The following is a 16,277-nucleotide window of genomic DNA, read 5'->3' on the forward strand; positions in this document are numbered from 1 at the left end:
GCCTTATAAAAGTAGTATCATTTTATTAAAATATCTTTATTTTATAATATGTGTTGTGAAATATGTTGTGAAATGTATTGTATAGGTATCACACAAAAATGCGTCTTATAGAATAGGGAAGTTTTTTGTGTACCAGACTTGTCTTTAAAACATGTTTTTCTCTGCCGATTCTATCTATATTTAGGTTTTGTTTTGAATTTAGAGATGAGATGAGATGAGTTGAAATGATTTATGAATAATAATAAAATTTATAAATTGAAATTTATAAATAGTAACGAGATTCTCTCAATCCAAACCGGCTTTTTAGTGGTTCTGTCCTTTTCTGCCCTCCTTATGGTTGGCTCATTTCGAAGGCTGTTATCCCTTTTTAGGAGACGTTTGGATGCGAAGATGATTTGAGATGAATTGTGAATAGTAATGAGATGAATTGTGAATAGTAATGAGATTTGTGAGTTAAAGTTGCTGAATAATAATAAATAATAGTGAGATGAGTTGAGATGAATTGAGATGACTTGTGAATCCAAACGTTTCCTTAATTAGATAAATTACAAACGTGCTGTGTTGAAGACGTTTTGGTTATAGATTTTGGAGGGAGGTTTACGTTATGTCATGCAGACGCGTAATAAATCCTTTAGCCGTGTCCGTGTTATTCGGGCCAACCATCAAAAGAAAATATTTCCATGCTTTAAATGTTTCTTGTCTGAAAAGTCTTAAGATGAATAGATGTGACAACTTTAAATATTCTATGATCCATATTATTTCATTTTTACTCGTTTGATTAATACTAACAAACTAAATCAATCACATCTATTTACAATTATAACCCTTTTGGTCGTTATCATGTGAATAATTAAATCGTTCTTTGACAATAAAAGAAAACATTGTCCATTAGAGAAGGAAACGATGCAATCATGCCAACTAGCAGGTCTCTTTATCTCACCACCTAAACACAGACCGTCCAATGACGAGCACGTGTTCAGATATGTTATGCCATGGTGGGATCAGAGAGCAACAGTGACCTTTCTATCTATCCTTCTCCGGTGAAGTTATCACTTCTCCAATAAGCATTATCCAAGCATCAGTGAGGTCGGCAAAAAATAAATCCTCCGTGGCAGTATTCCGCACGCACGAGCCTATCCAAAATCATCCACCACGTGTAAAAAATCCGAAATTCCCATCAACGTCAAAACACCCCCCCACCCCAAAACACCGCCAATTTCCGCTTTTCCGTCCAAAACGCTGCGTTCCCTCTCCGCCACGCCACAACGTAGAAATTCGAATCCCCCTCATTTAAAGCGACTGGCCCCTCGGCATAATAGATACGCTATTATTAATATCGGTGTGAAGTTCGAAACGAAACTACTACTGCAAAAATCTTCCTGTCCGACTTTATTTTCCGTTTTGCCCGAGCGCTTCGTCGGAAGCTGCTCAGCGCAATTCAAGAGAATAACCGTTCATCGGTCGGTGTTGAGATCGTGTTTGGATCGGAATCGGGGGTTCGGGGTTTTTTATGGTTTGATTTTTTTTTGGTCTTATCAAAATGCCACATGCTCAAGCCCCCGTAACGTCTCGGAGCTCCGCTTATCTTAGTGCTCTCAGCTCAGAGATCGAGAAGAAGCTCCAACGGGTTGGTCCTCGTAGCTCTTGTTTTGAAATTCCGCTTATGATTTTCCGTTGGTTGCTGAGAAAATGTATGAAAGTAGAAAGGAAGTGGGAGTATTGAACTAGGTTTTTGGTTTCTTTCGGAGCTGTCTTTCCGTAATTGGATCACAATAAACGAATGCAGATGATTATAATTCTGCTTTAGACGATGAATTTGGCAATTTGCTTATAGTTGTTCTTCATAGGCAGGCTTCTTTATTATGTACATACTTTCTATGAATGAATTAGTTTAGGTTAGTTTTCAGTATGCTTTTGACGGCAAGAAAATCGCATTAATGAAAGCGCAAATATTAACTATGTCTATTTGAAGAGTTCGTTCATCGGTGCTTAATATGTGGCAGGCGCGAGCTTCTCCTTCGCAGAGACCCAAGTTGTTGCAAGAGTTATTTGCTGACATTGCCTTAGAGGTTGATGACCGAGCGAAAGGTAAGTCAGGGTTGTCATATTATCTCTTTTTGATGCAATGCTTTCTTAGACTAAGGAAAAAAAATTGAAAACCTAATCTGGCGACTCGAGTACAATTGCAAATCATGCTAATTGACGGTTGATATAAGATTAGAAATTGATTTCATTACAGTCTATGGCATAGCTTATGGAATATTGATCCATTACAACTAGCTTGAATCTTGTAATTTATTTCGAATTTATAGTGAATTGCGCCAACTGTAGGTGTTTTAAACAACTATTATGTGTGGTTCTCATTTTTATCAGCTGAAATTGAAAACAGATATAATTCTCACCAGAGAAGAAGACGTGATTTCCCCTGCAGAGGATGGTACTCATGGTCCGTTATGCTTTTTTGACGTTCTTGCGGATTATTATGTTCGGCTGCCTGAGATTGCAAAGCCCATCCTTGAATTAATTGTCCAGCTATGGAGCCAGTCTTTTGCATCCCATATTTTTACACTTTTGTTCCACAAATGGGTACGTTGGCAAATAGATAGATCCTGTCATATTCTTGTAAATATTAGTAATCTTGTCTGATACTTCCAAGTCCTACAGTTTGACTGGGTAGCATTTTCAAAATTTGCACACAAATTAATTCTTACAATTCCCCTCTAGTCCAGTTTCTAGGGTAATTTCAAGGGATCAGTTTTTGGGCAAAAAAGGGAAGGAAAGAAAGGGTATCCTGAAGGCTAGCTTTTGGCCAAAGTAGCAGATTAGAAAATGAATAAATAATTTTTTTTGGGTACGAAGGGAGCTTTTGTAGCTTCAGTTTTCATTTTATTGCAAAGGAGAAGGAGATCAGTTATTAAGCTACAGAAAGAACATCTGCAGCTTACCCACTACACAAGAATCCAAGATGCTGACTCTTCTGGTGATGGATAACCACTTACAGGTTTATGATTTTAAACTTATTCTTGAAGAACAAGATTAGAAGGACCCAGTTTCTATGGACTTTTGTTCTACAAAATTGATGAGCGATTGTTTCTTTTCATTATTTATTTTATTTTTTTTTAAATCCGTAATATGTGGTTACGGTACTTATCTAAGTTATTTTATGTGATACCTTATATGATAAGGATATGGATAGGTAGTGTATAAGATCCCACATTGATTATTCCTATTAGAGTATAAGCCATGTTGTTTGGACCTTCCATTGGGGCGTTACAAATGACATCAGAGCCTATCACAACAAAAAATGTGGGACTTGAGCAGTGCTATCTACGACAGACTGGCCCAACGAGGATGTCAGGAATTTAAGGGGGATAGATTGTGATATCTCATATAATAAGGATAAAGATAGGTGATGTATGAGATCTCACATTGTTTGGGAATGAGAAGTTTTTGCTCTTTATAAGGTTCTAATGAGTCTCCAATTGTATCATTAACTAGTCTTTTTGGAGTATATACTTTGTAGTTTGGGCCTTCTATTGGGGTGTCACATCTTACCGTTGTCTAGAGCTTGAATTTAGTTAATAAATTATAGTTTTTGTTTTGTGTGTGTGTGTGTGTGTTTTTTTTTTTTTGGGGGGGGGGGGGGGGTTTCAAAGGGTTCAGTGCTCTTATGGAACGCATTTTAAAGGATTTTATCCGGTTACCTTTGAGTTCTTTTAGCGTCTTGGGGGTTGACGTATGTGCCCATGTAAGGCTCATATATTGGTTAAAAAATTCGCATATACGAGGGTTTGTTCAGCATGTATCGCCCCTTTGGAGCTTCTTTTATGGTGTTATGTATGTATGGGCTCCAAAAAATCTGATTATTTCATTTATGGCTTGTGATGAATACTTATGTTCTCTATACACTGTTGTTCCCATGATGGTAAGTTGTACATATTTGTCTTTCTTATGTAGCTGTTTGAAGTTCAACTCGACAATTCTGAAGTCCTCCTCCGCTACTCATCGGCTCTTGTTCAAGGTGCCACAAATATTTTCTGGTATGAACAATGAAAGATCTTTCTTTTTTTATAAGTAAGAGATAAATATTATTGATATGAATGAAATAGGCATAGCCCATGTGCATAGGAAGTATATAGAAGAACACTTAAATACATTCTAAGAGCGATAAATTAAAGACAAGAAATCATGAACATTGTCCCCATTTAATACAATTGCGGAAAACCAAAGCATTAAAATGTGGAGAAAAAAATTCTTCAGCTTTGCCATTGTGCATTTCTTATCTTCAAAGCAGCGCGCATTCCTTTCCGTCCAAATACACCACACGATGCACAACGGAATCATCTTTTACACTGTTGCCACTTGATGATAGCCTTGCATCCCTCTAACAACCCAACAAATCCACCACCCTCAAAGGCATAACTCAAGCAATATCAACCTTTTGAAAGATCTAATCTCACAACACCATGTTACCTCACAATGTGTAAGAGATGATCCACAGATTCTCCATTATTTTTACACATATAACACCAATCTATCACTACACATCCTCTCTTCCTCAGATTGTCCGTGGTCAAGATCTTCTCAAGAGCGGCATTCTATACAAAAAAGGCTACTTTAGAAGGCACACAAGACCTCCAAATATTCTTCCAAGGGAATGGAGTATGATCTTGTGTTGTCAAAATGTTATAATATGCCTTAACTGTACATTTCTTGTGATTATTAGACCTCCACTTCAATCTATCACGCTGTACCATAAGAGTCCCTGTGGAATATAGTAGGTTGAAAAAGTATGAAACAATAGATAATTCCCAATCATGAAAATTCCTATTAAAAAGAATATTCCATTGATGAGAATCATGAGAAAATAACCACATATCCGCCACTGAAGTCTCCCTATTAACTGCAATATGATAGAGAGCCGGAAAAGCCATTTCCAATGCGTGATCTCCACACCACATGTCTTACCAAAAACTTATTCGAATTTCCTCTCTGGCTGCAAAGCGAACTTGTTTTTCAAAGCATGGTCACCCATTCCTTATAAACTTCCACAAACCCACACTATACATCCCCCCCCCCTCTCACTTTGTTGGAGCACCAACCACCCCAAGTAGTACCATATCTAGCGTCGATAATTTTCTTCCACAATGACCCCCCTCCGAGTGATATCTCCATAGCTATTTCCTCAATAAAGCTTTATTAAAAGTTCTCTAGTTACACACTCCCAACCCCCCATACACAACTAAGGCACATACTGTCTTCCATCTAACCAGATGAAATTTTTTCTCCTCCCTCATGGCCCCCCAGAAAAATGCCCTAAAGAGTTTCTCAATCCTATTCACCACCCCTGCAGGCATAGGAAATAAAAATAAAAAATATGAGGGGAGGTGAGTGAGAGTACTCTTGCTAAGAGTGAGGCGGCCCATTTTCGATAAATACACATGTTTCCAACTAGTCAACCTTTTCTCTATCTTCCCCACCACCCGATCTCATATAGCTTTAGCCTTGAAAGTTGCTCCCAACGGAAGGCCTAGATATTTCATTGGTAAAGTGGACACCTTACAATCCAAGATGCTTGCTAAATTGAGGATATTTGAGACCATACCCACCAGAACCATCTCGGACTTACCAAGATTCATCTTAAACCCCGACATTGCTTCAAAGCAAAGTAACAGTGCTCGTAGAGTTTGGATCTGGCTATTATCCTCTTCACAAAAGACTAAAGTATCATCTACAAAAGGAAGGTGTGAGATGATAATATGGCCACCAGAGCCATTACCCACTTGAAAACTAGATAAAAAACCTCCACCAATAGCGGCCTGCACCATCCAACTTAAAGCTTCCATAATTATTACCAATAAAAGAGGAGATAGAGGATCTCCCTACTAAAAATCCAGGAAACTATCAAAACAACCAGCAGGTGTTCCGTTAACTAGAATTGAGAATCGGGCAGTTGAAATACAATGACGCATCCAGAAAATCTACCTATCCCCAAAGTCATACCTCTCAAGCAGGTACAAGAGGAATTCCCAGGTCACATGATCATGGGCATTCTCCATGTCAAGCTTGCAAAGAATACCTGAACCTCTCTTCTGTAGTCTATGGTCCAAGCACTCATTTGCAATGAGCATCGAATCAAGAATTTGTCTCCCACAAATAAATGCGTTCTGGCGTTTAGAAATAATATGTTCCAACACAGGGCTTAGAACTTTTGAAATAATCTTATATACGCTACTTTTGAAATAATCTGGCCTCAATAGTCGAAGCCCCATGTTTCTTGGAAATGAGAGCAATGAAAGTCGCATTAAGGGATTTTTCAAACTTTTGAAAATAGTGAAATTCACTAAAGACCTGCATAACATCACTTTTCACAATGTCCCAACAAGTTTGAAAGAAACCCACTGAAAAACCATCCAGACTTGGTGTTTTATCCTTAGCCATACCAAAGATGACCTTGTAGATCTCTTCAACAAAAGGTCTCTTCAAAACACGCGCACTCTGAGAGTCAATTGCCTCAAAGGATAAGGTATCAAGCTTCAGCTTCCAAGAAGCCAATTCTAGGAGAAGTCTCATAATAATGTACAATATGGTTTTCTAGCTCGGGAGGAGAAGATAGCACCTGAGAACCTAAATGTAGTGACTCAATAGCGTTGTTGCACCGATGTGAATTAGCCACTTTGTGAAAGAACTTCGTACACTTATTACCTTATTTCAACCGAAGGGCCCTGGATTTTTGACGCCATGAAGTTTTCTCCGACAACAAAACCCTCTCCAAATTTGTCATAATCATGCCCTTCCTGAATAACACCTCCTCCGAGGTATCTCCCAATAATTTCTTGCCCTCTAACTCCTGCAATTCCTCCAATAGTGTAGACTTTTGATTGTCAATGTGGCAAAAAACTTTCAAATTCCACTTTCAGGTCTTGTTTCAGTGCCTTCAGCTTATCTGCAATAATAAAACTTGGAATGCCAATAAACTGATACGATGACCACCAAGCACGCTCCATCTCTACAAACTTATCCGCTATTTGCCACATGTTTTCAAACTTAAAGTACTGGCGACCCCTGTGAATGCCCCCACAATCTAGTAGAGTAGGAAAATGATCTGAGCTAACTCGAGCTAACCGTTTTTTACTTACTTCCGAATAGTGGGCTTCCCACGAATGAGAGACAAGAAATCTATCCAACTTTGACCAAACCCGACTGTTTGACCAAGTGTACTTGCCCCCTACTGGGGGAGATCCATGAGATCCAGATAAAAAATGAACTCGGAGAACTCCTCCATAGCCATAGTATTCCGATACCGCCATGATCGCTCGCTAGAAAAGCGAGTAATGTTAAAATCACCCCCCATGCACCACGACACATCCCATAAGGAGTATAGGCCCGCCAACTTTCCCACAACCTTCTTCTATCTCTGTCCACATTAGGACCATAGGAGCCTACAAATGCCATTCCCATCCGTCAACAACGTTTTTGAATAAAGTCGCAATCGAGAAATCTCCAATACACTCCTCAATTGCCTCAACTACCTTTTATCCCATATTAGTAACACTCTGCCTGAGGCTCCCAAAGAGGCCAAATAAGACCAACCCACATACAAGCACCACCATAAACTCCGCACAATTCTTCTATCAATGAATCGCAACTTTGTTTTTGGAAAACACACCCCATCACCCTTCCACATCCACAATAATGATTTGATATGAAGGCGTTTATTGCGATCATTGAGCTCCCCTCACATTCCAAGATAAAATCTTAGGCTTCATATAAACATAGATTGCCTTTCCCTTTCGATCTATCCCTTCCACTACTTCCTTCTTTCAAATCATAATTGATGGAACAAGTTAGCCTTTTAAGTTCCCTATCCCGCTTTGTGGCTAACTTCGAACGGCTATCTTCAATTGCCATGAGTAGGGCCGCAAATTGTTCTTCGTAACCTCCAAAAGAAACCCTAATAATAGCTTGTAACTCCTCCATCTTCTTGAAAACCCAATTTGACGAACAACTTCCATATTTTGAACTCGGAGGGAGTGTACACAGAGGAGTTAGAATGACCCCCCCCCCCCCAGCACAATCATTATCAAACAGAGCCAATTCCGAGCCACATTAAATCTGGTTCACCTCTAGGTGCCACCAAAGTTTCAGAAAGTCTCAGATTTTCGAAAGAGTTGCAATCCCCAAACTTATTCCTATCAAAACCCCCCATCTCTAGGGTTGGAGTGCCTAACAGAGACCCCATAAACGAAAGGCCACGCTACGACGAGTCTGACTGCACAAGAGAAACAACGGGGCCTCTGACCACCTTGTGCGACTGAGTTTGTGCAAGCTCCAGCTCCAGCGCACACGACGGCCACAGGAAATCAACACTCGAAGGCCCATCCTCTACCAACTTGCCATCCTCAATAACCTCCCATCGAAGTGATTGTACCAGCTCACTATGGTGGTCGCAGCGACCAGCGAATCTTTCTGTGCCGGTGTGGAGTCCGGCAAGATACTTATTGACACCGCAAAAGGATGACTCAAAGCCTGGACCGAAATATCGGCGGGCTCCCGGTTCATTGCCCTCCAGACCTTCTTTGGGCCTAAAGCCTGGCCCAGCCCAGGACCCTTCACCAGCCTAGACTACACTGCATTACCCCTCCTTGCTCTAAAGCCCATCTCCCAGTCCAAGCCCAAGTTCGAATACCTTTGGTTCGAAACTGGAGGCCTTCCCCTCCCTTCATTAGAGCTCGAATCATGGCCCAGACCCGTTTGCATTACTTCCTTCCCCTTAACACAGAAGGCAGAGAATTTCTTCCAATAAAAACCCTACTTTTTCCTGCATATCAACTAACACCCGCATCATTTTTTCCTCATTTGGCCCCGACATCTCGCTACCATCTCCCCTGCTCCCCTGCACAACCTCTGAGATGGACACGCTTGGCAACGCTGCATTTGCGGCTCGAGGCAGTACCCTCTGCGCTTGGAGCACCTCATTGTACGACCATGGGCAGTCTACTGTCGACAATGGAGCACCTTCGTCTCCTCCATCCACCTTTGACTTGCCTGCCTGGGTAGGCCACGAAAGATCATGAGCCACTCTGTTTCTCACACTCGAAACAGGGGAAGGATAAGTGAGCTCCTTCAAGGTGTCTCCGAAGTTCCTCCACCCCTCCCCCATCCTCCCTTCCGGCACCACTATCAGGCCTCTCCTCTTTTCGTGTCCAAACTCTGAAAGAGAGAGGAACCTGCCATTGTGATTGCAGCCCCTATGCACCACTAACACTAGGTTTCCTTTTCTACGAGTTCTAAGGAACTCAAAAGAACCCAATGATGCTACACATTCCCTCACCATAGAACTCAACCACCCCAGAGCTTCATGATCCAAGGAAATGTATTTAACCACACAACGACTACTCTCTGCTATTCTCCACCGCCTTTCATTTTCCTTTCTGAACGCAAATAACTTCTGATCAATAAAAACCTCTCTGCACAGCCCCCATTGAGGCCAACCAACACCGCAACCCAAACTGAAATAACACGCTAATCTCCACAGGGAATTATTGCCATTAATGAACCATCACCATTGGCAAAACACCAACGGAACAAAAGTGTACGGAGAGAATACTTTAGGAGAGAAAAAAAAAAATGCTACATAACAATGGAAAATATAATTCGATTATAATTAGCTGATTGGTTATTATCAAGCTGGTTACAAATAACTTTTGGATTTGCACTGTCATTTTTCAACCTGTTAGTGCATTTTGTAGATCATGCTTTGCCCGATTTAGATACATAATTCAGATGAGATGAGATATGTTAAATAGTAGTGAGATTTTTTTAGTTAAGATGAGATGATATAGTTTTAACTTTTTGAGATTTGAAAAAGTTGGGGGTCCCACCGTATTTGTAGAGTACTCAAATCCTTGAGATTTTGCACTGTTCACATACTGTCCATGCACTGTTCACGTACGGTTGTACTGTTCATTTACTGTTTTGAACTGTTCACTGTTTATTTAAGTGGATGTTTTCAAAACTTAGAGATGAAATACAATGTTTGGATTGGCAAAACTCTGGAACTGTACAGCCCAGATAAGATACAGATGAGATGCTTTGGTCATCCAAACCGGGCCTTAAGGAAACACATTTGAAATTTAGTTTTGCTATTTGACTTCTGAGGTTATGGAACAAAGAATATTTTGGTGTTCTCTACTAGTTATCCAAACAGATTATGATATGGAAAGGGTGAATTCAATCATTTAATCTATAATATAACACCCCTCATGTATGGGTAGACTTCATGTAATAAGTGGATCCGACATGGTTCAATTTTTTTTACAAGTAATATAAAATTTATTGAAACTAGTAAATAGGTATAGCCCAAGTACACGGGAAGTATACAAACAACAAATACCTAATTACAAGTTAGGAACTAGAAAGTGATAGAAGAAAATCATGTAAGCTGGCTCCATTAAAAACACTGGCAGAAGGCCAAAGAAATAAAGTATGGAAGAAGAAACTTTTAAGCTCATCCAGAGAACATTCCCTATCTTCAATGCTTTGAACGTTCCCTTTATGATACATAAAGGAATCCTTCTCCATACATCCGCTGTATGGGAATTGCCTCGAATCCTTTGCCAACAAGCGAACAAATCTACCACCCTCTTAGGCATTACCCATGCAATTCCAGTCTTGTTAAAAATCTCCACCCATAACATCCTTGCCACCTCACGGTAAAGTACAAGATGATCCACCTCACGGTGCAAACTTGAGACCATTGCTCTAATATCATTTAACCAATTGTCCCAAATGTTAATTTGATAGAAAGAGTGGAATTTAATTATTTAATTCATATCATAACAAAAATTATTTCAAATTATTTGTGTTTGTTTGCTCTCCTCTGTTTCTTCATTATGCAGGTATTACTTGTTCTATGACATCAACATCAATGTTTTGTCCATTAAAAATGTTTTGTTCTATGCACGTTAATAAAATCTTGCCAGTGACCCATAGTGTAGAGTGGAGTGTATTTACTTTCTTTATATGCTTGGGAAGACAGTGGGCTTAGCTTCACATTTTTATCAATTTGTGTTTCTGTATATCAAGAAGTCATGCTTTGTAGCGAAAACTTATATTTTGTACTGCAGTTCTGTTATCCTTGTTCGTCTCTGACCTGTAACCCATGGTCTTGAACCCTCTCTCTGCTCTGAAAATATCCTTCAGAGCAAAAAAGGATAACAGTAAATTTACTTCAATACAAGTACCTCTATAGTCATTCACTTGTAGCACACTATCGTAAATGGTGTATAAGATCATTCTCCAGTTAATTTGATTGTAGTTGAGATTTAGGGTGGTTATAAATGGATGGATAAATCTTCTTGCAGCCCCCCATGCAGAGGCCCTGTGCACGCTGCAGCATTGGAATTATGCTATGTGGGTGGTATTAAAAAAGTTGACAAAAGCCTGCTGTCTCTTGCTTTTTTGCCCATCCTGATTCACAAAAGACTTTTGCGATTTCCCCAACCTTGTGACTCTGCTTCAAGAAACTGCCCGACTTTTTTTTCCCTTTCCTCATCCTCATGACCTGCTTCAGCAATCTAAGAGCCATTTCCAAAGAGATGATCAAAATTAGTCGTATCTATAGTGAATTTCAGATTCGTTCCAAACCAAATTGATAGGTCCCAGTCAGAGATTACAAACAATAATATGTATTTTACTGAACTACCTCCCTCGGATGGAAGTCAAAAGATAGAAAATAGATCATTCTCCACTTGGGGTGTGGAGGAACCCACGGTACAATTAGTTTGCAATTACTAGACAATTGACCAGTTTTCTAGACACCCAAATTACTTGTACTACAACCCCACATAACTGCCACACAACTGCTATACACCTATTTAGTTGCCATGTATATACAGTCACACAGATGATGATAGTTAATATAATAACTGCTATTCTACAAAATAACTGCTGTACACAATCTTAGACATGCAAATAACTGTCCCCCCATTACACAATTACTTCTATTCTCCACACGTCCACACATATCCGGAAGCTTTGGGGTCTAACACAAATCTAAAGACAAACAGTTGTTTTCAGATTCTCAGATTCGTCCCACAAAGCTGAAATTAGTCAGATGTAATGGTAAGAAGCCACATGGTGAGACCAAGCACTCTGAACTCATTTTCCTTTTGTTCTGATTTTCTCTTCTCCCTCGCCAAATCTTTAGACTTCAAGTCAAGCACAGATGGGTGTTACCCCAGATTCTCATAAATTCATCAAGAAAGTAGTGTCGCCATTGAAGCTTGACAAAGTAAAACTACTTGCATGATAATAGAGAGAATGTATTCAAGCAAAAGAAAAAGATAATTTTAGACTGATAGTTTGGTGTGAAAGATGCTGTGGAAGTGAGCGAAAATGGTCAATCTTTATCTGAAAAATGGAGAAGGGTGGCTGAATTGGTCTGACAATGACGGCTTACTTCTTTTCTCTTGAGTTTTTCTTTTTTAAGTCAAACTTATTGCTGACGGCAGGGTGTGACCCGAGCTTGTATGCCCAGGGCCTGCATGTAGTAGAACTGTGAATGGATTTGGAGACTTTGTACTTGGGCCCTAAAAGTTTATTATTAGTATTCTTATTATTATTGGTGTTATCAATGCTATTATGCTCGTCGCCATTGTTGGTTCTTTTATTCTTCTCTTTTGGAGTGACCATGTGACAATGTTCATCATACTTGACAGCACTCTTTGCATATTTTTGACACTCCCCCTTTCAGATCAACAATAAGATTTTAACATCTTGTTGTAATAACCGTTTATGATTATTTACAGGATTGACATCCAAACCAATACTTGGCGCTTTCAATCCCTCTTTCGTGTAAGAGTCCTTCCAAGGATGAAATGTTACATTCTAACATCTATTGGATGAACAATGTCATGATTTTTTTTTCCTTTTTTCATCCTTGAATTCAGTATCTTCTTGAGGAAGTTGCACTGGAGCCCAAACGATTGAATAAAATTCCCGTGCAGGTCAGTCATCGATGCTGTCCTTTCTGATCTTACATGCTGATACTTAATCAAAAGATCGTCATGCTGATAATTTTTCATTTTGTGTCAGTGAGCTTTAATCAGACAAGATAAAATACAGATTGTGGAACCATTATCCTATCACTATCTGTAGCATGTGTTTCCTTAATGTTTGTCCATCCATCTTATCTCAGGCCCAGAGAGATCTGTGTCTTTTACTGTCAAGGTTCATAATTTTCTACAATTCAGGTAGGCGTTACCATGCAGGAAATGTATCTTTAACAAATCAGTGCATACTTCTTTATAACATTGCTTGATCTATGCAGTTGACGAGCCTCTTTTTGTTTTTGGGTAAGTTACAGTTGACAAGCTTGAAAGCTTCTTAAAGCAATTTCCTGTTTTTCCAAATGCTCTCTTGGTTGGTGGTGCAGCAGACATCTTTGTTATTGAACTTACAGATCAGGTTAATCTGATAGATCATCTTTACTGCATATATCTCAAAAAATTTTAGAAATTAACTGTATGGTAGAAAAAGAACTTCATGCACATATCATCATTTTAATCTAGTGTTAGATTATTCTTTTTGTCAGCTTCAAAAGTTGAAGGTGGAACCAGTACTGCTCCATTACCTTTCACACATTGGGGTTCTCCAGGGTATTTTTTTAACCATCTACGAGATCCAAGATATTTTGCATTTGACATATTTTTGCAATTTTTATGATCAATTAATCTTTGCAGGCTTGGAACTAAGAATGACCACAAGTACAAGGTTCAAGACTTGTTTATATAGCTTCACATCGCCCGGTGGTCCAATGTATACTACAAGATCTGTTCGTCATGCTGCCTGGAATGCACTAGATTTGCTTTTTCCGGTGAGTTATATCTTCCTAAATTAACTAGCCCAATGGTTCAGAAACTTCAAAATTGCAAAGCTATTAGTGAAAGAACTTGTATTTGCATAAAGCTCATGACGAGTTCATTATAATTGTAAGTAAATCTTTTTTATCCACAGTAATATACTGCTTAAAGATGATTTGACTTAATTAAAGAGCGTTAGCGGGTGGGAGGGGGGAGGAGGAGGATTATAAATTACCAAGCAGTATCTATCTGTGTGGGTTGTCACTCCACATTTAGTAAGACTATTATATAGGCCGATTTGTGTTGTTAGAATTTAGTCACAAACTTACCTGAAAAAGGAATTTAGTAGCAAACTTGAAGATGTCAGTCAGCACATTTTATGGACCTTCCCCTATGATGCTTTTATATTTTGTCTAAGGATTGTTCTGAAATAACATTTAACATTGTGGTACAGGTTGGGCGCTACCCTCGGCATCTTATAAGCCTATTTTTTCGACTGCTATATCCATGGTATTGGCCCTCTTCTTGTTGGAACTTTGTGATCTCTTGCATAAAGGCGATACTGTATTCTCTGTTAAGAATGATCTTTTCTAGTTGGGAGAAGGTGAAAAGGCCAAAAGAATAATACTTAAGGACAGCCAGAGGCAGAGTCTCGTGTAAAGTCAAAAACTTAAAAATCACTTTGAAAGTTTACAAATGTGTAGCACTTAGCATATCAAATTAGTTTGTGTATCATATGTGCCCGCTTTTGTTTTCCTCATTAGCCTCTCACATTTTAATTCCTTGAGGGGTATTCAACTATTCAATCATACGGATGTTTCTTTTTGTATCTTCGTACCTGGATCCTATTGAAAGTTCGTAGTGTCTTTTTGGAACATCAGGGCTCATTCTTATACTCTGCTGTTTTGGGACATCACAAAGCATTTCTCTTTATTTATTATTTTCTCCTTTTTCCTTTTTCTCTGTTAAATGTTTTCTGACCGTGCCTTGGTAATAATTGCTCGGTAATGTAATACCTTTGATTGAACAAGCGAGAAATGAAACAATAGTGGAAGCAGGAATTAATAATAATGGAGCATCCAAACCAGATTGTAATTCGTATTGTGGGCCAATCATTTCTATAAAATCAATGTTGTTTTTCCTCATGGTTTGGCCAGGCTTTGAAAGGTTTAAGCATATCTAGATGTTATAACAAACTCCATGAACGTTAGGTTGTGTTTATATGTCCATCACATGAATTGAGCGTGATATACCGATGGCATCTCACACTCGGAGCTGGTTATGGTGGTGGTGGCAATAGGAGAGATGTCGTTTTGGAGGAATCAACACGTGTTTGATAAGGTTTTGTCTGCAATACGTGGGAAAAATTATAAGTAACAATTGACTGAGAGTTTAGTGATAGGAGGTTGGGGGGAAAGGAAAGTAGGGCAGATCAAAATAATCGACGGAAGAACATGTTTGATTGACTAAATGTTCCTGGTTGAAAATTAGGGTTGTACACGAAATCGGCAAACCGACCGGGGACCAACCCAAACCGGCCGTTGGAGCTCAGAATCGATAGAAATCGACAGTGAACTGGTTAGCTAGCAGTGGAATTTTAACAAAATCAACGTCAGCCGGTTCAGTCCCAATTTGAATCATGAAAAAATCGATGAACCGGCCGACGTTAGCAACCCCTTTTGTTATATATAAATATAAATATATATATATATATGACATTCTAAAACAACGTAAGTGAAACGGCATCGATTTTCTTGTATTTAAAAAAAATAAAAATTAAAGGAGAATGGTGTCGTTTGGCATCATTGTTTCATCCCAAGGCTTATTCAAAAAGGGTGTGCCCCTTCTTCTTTTCTCATTTGAGCCCCCAACCCTCATTTCATCCTTGATCTCCAACTTTAGCCTTGCACAGCCCTCCTCTCCAGTGGCTACGACAGTGACGTCTGCAGCGATAGCAATAGTGGCCGAGCCTCCATGACGTCCATGTCAAATGACGCATCCCACTCCAGACTCACTGGTCTTTTCAGTTTTCACTCCAAAAAAATTATTTTAAGGTTTGATTTTTAGTTAATAGTTTCACTCCAGAGGGTGGCATCATGATTTGTATTTTGTGGTATCTTATTTTGTCTAGTGTTAATTCTATTTTCTTGATTTTGTTGTGGGATTGAATGGCTACTTCAGGATTGTTGGATATTTTTGAATTTGGTGGTAAAATTGCAAGAACTAATTTCCAACAAACTGACAAATCGACCGTGAGACGACCGGCAACCGAAACTAACAGTTTTACCCCTTATACGACCGATTTTCTTCTCCAAAATACCAACTTCGATCAGTTTCAGTTTTTGTAAAGAACCAAACCGGGAGGTCGATTTTTCACCCCTATTGAAAATAATGAAATCATTGTATCATGAA

The 16,277-nt window shown here is 39.2% G+C and overlaps 1 protein-coding gene across 2 annotated transcripts; it reads left to right on the forward strand.

Annotated features, from left to right (window-relative positions):
• The first annotated feature begins 1,236 nt into the window (after nucleotides 1-1,236).
• On the forward strand, nucleotides 1,237-14,758 carry LOC108992971. 2 transcript variants are annotated; one of them, XM_018967702.2, is made up of 11 exons: nucleotides 1,237-1,627; nucleotides 2,004-2,088; nucleotides 2,390-2,586; nucleotides 3,958-4,040; nucleotides 12,813-12,858; nucleotides 12,954-13,010; nucleotides 13,202-13,256; nucleotides 13,364-13,470; nucleotides 13,598-13,661; nucleotides 13,746-13,879; nucleotides 14,320-14,758. In XM_018967702.2, exons 1-11 carry the CDS (start codon nucleotides 1,541-1,543, stop codon nucleotides 14,488-14,490), a joined length of 1,086 nt encoding a protein of 361 aa, XP_018823247.1. In that variant the 5' UTR covers nucleotides 1,237-1,540; the 3' UTR covers nucleotides 14,491-14,758. The 2 variants fall into 2 exon arrangements, with proteins under 2 accessions (XP_018823247.1, XP_018823248.1); XM_018967703.2 differs by having other exon boundaries at nucleotides 1,239-1,627; nucleotides 13,370-13,470.
• Nucleotides 14,759-16,277: the final 1,519 nt, after the last annotated feature.

This window comes from Juglans regia, chromosome 14, assembly GCF_001411555.2.
Source record: "Juglans regia cultivar Chandler chromosome 14, Walnut 2.0, whole genome shotgun sequence".
NCBI lineage: Eukaryota > Viridiplantae > Streptophyta > Magnoliopsida > Fagales > Juglandaceae > Juglans > Juglans regia.

Bases quoted from the DNA above. Each gene is read 5' to 3' on its own strand.
- LOC108992971 (XM_018967702.2), top strand. From the start codon at position 1,541: ATGCCACATGCTCAAGCCCCCGTAACGTCTCGGAGCTCCGCTTATCTT. The intron at 1,628-2,003 runs GTTGGTCCTCGT...AATATGTGGCAG, and splicing joins TCGAGAAGAAGCTCCAACGG to GCGCGAGCTTCTCCTTCGCA. The intron at 2,587-3,957 runs GTACGTTGGCAA...TTTCTTATGTAG, and splicing joins CACTTTTGTTCCACAAATGG to CTGTTTGAAGTTCAACTCGA.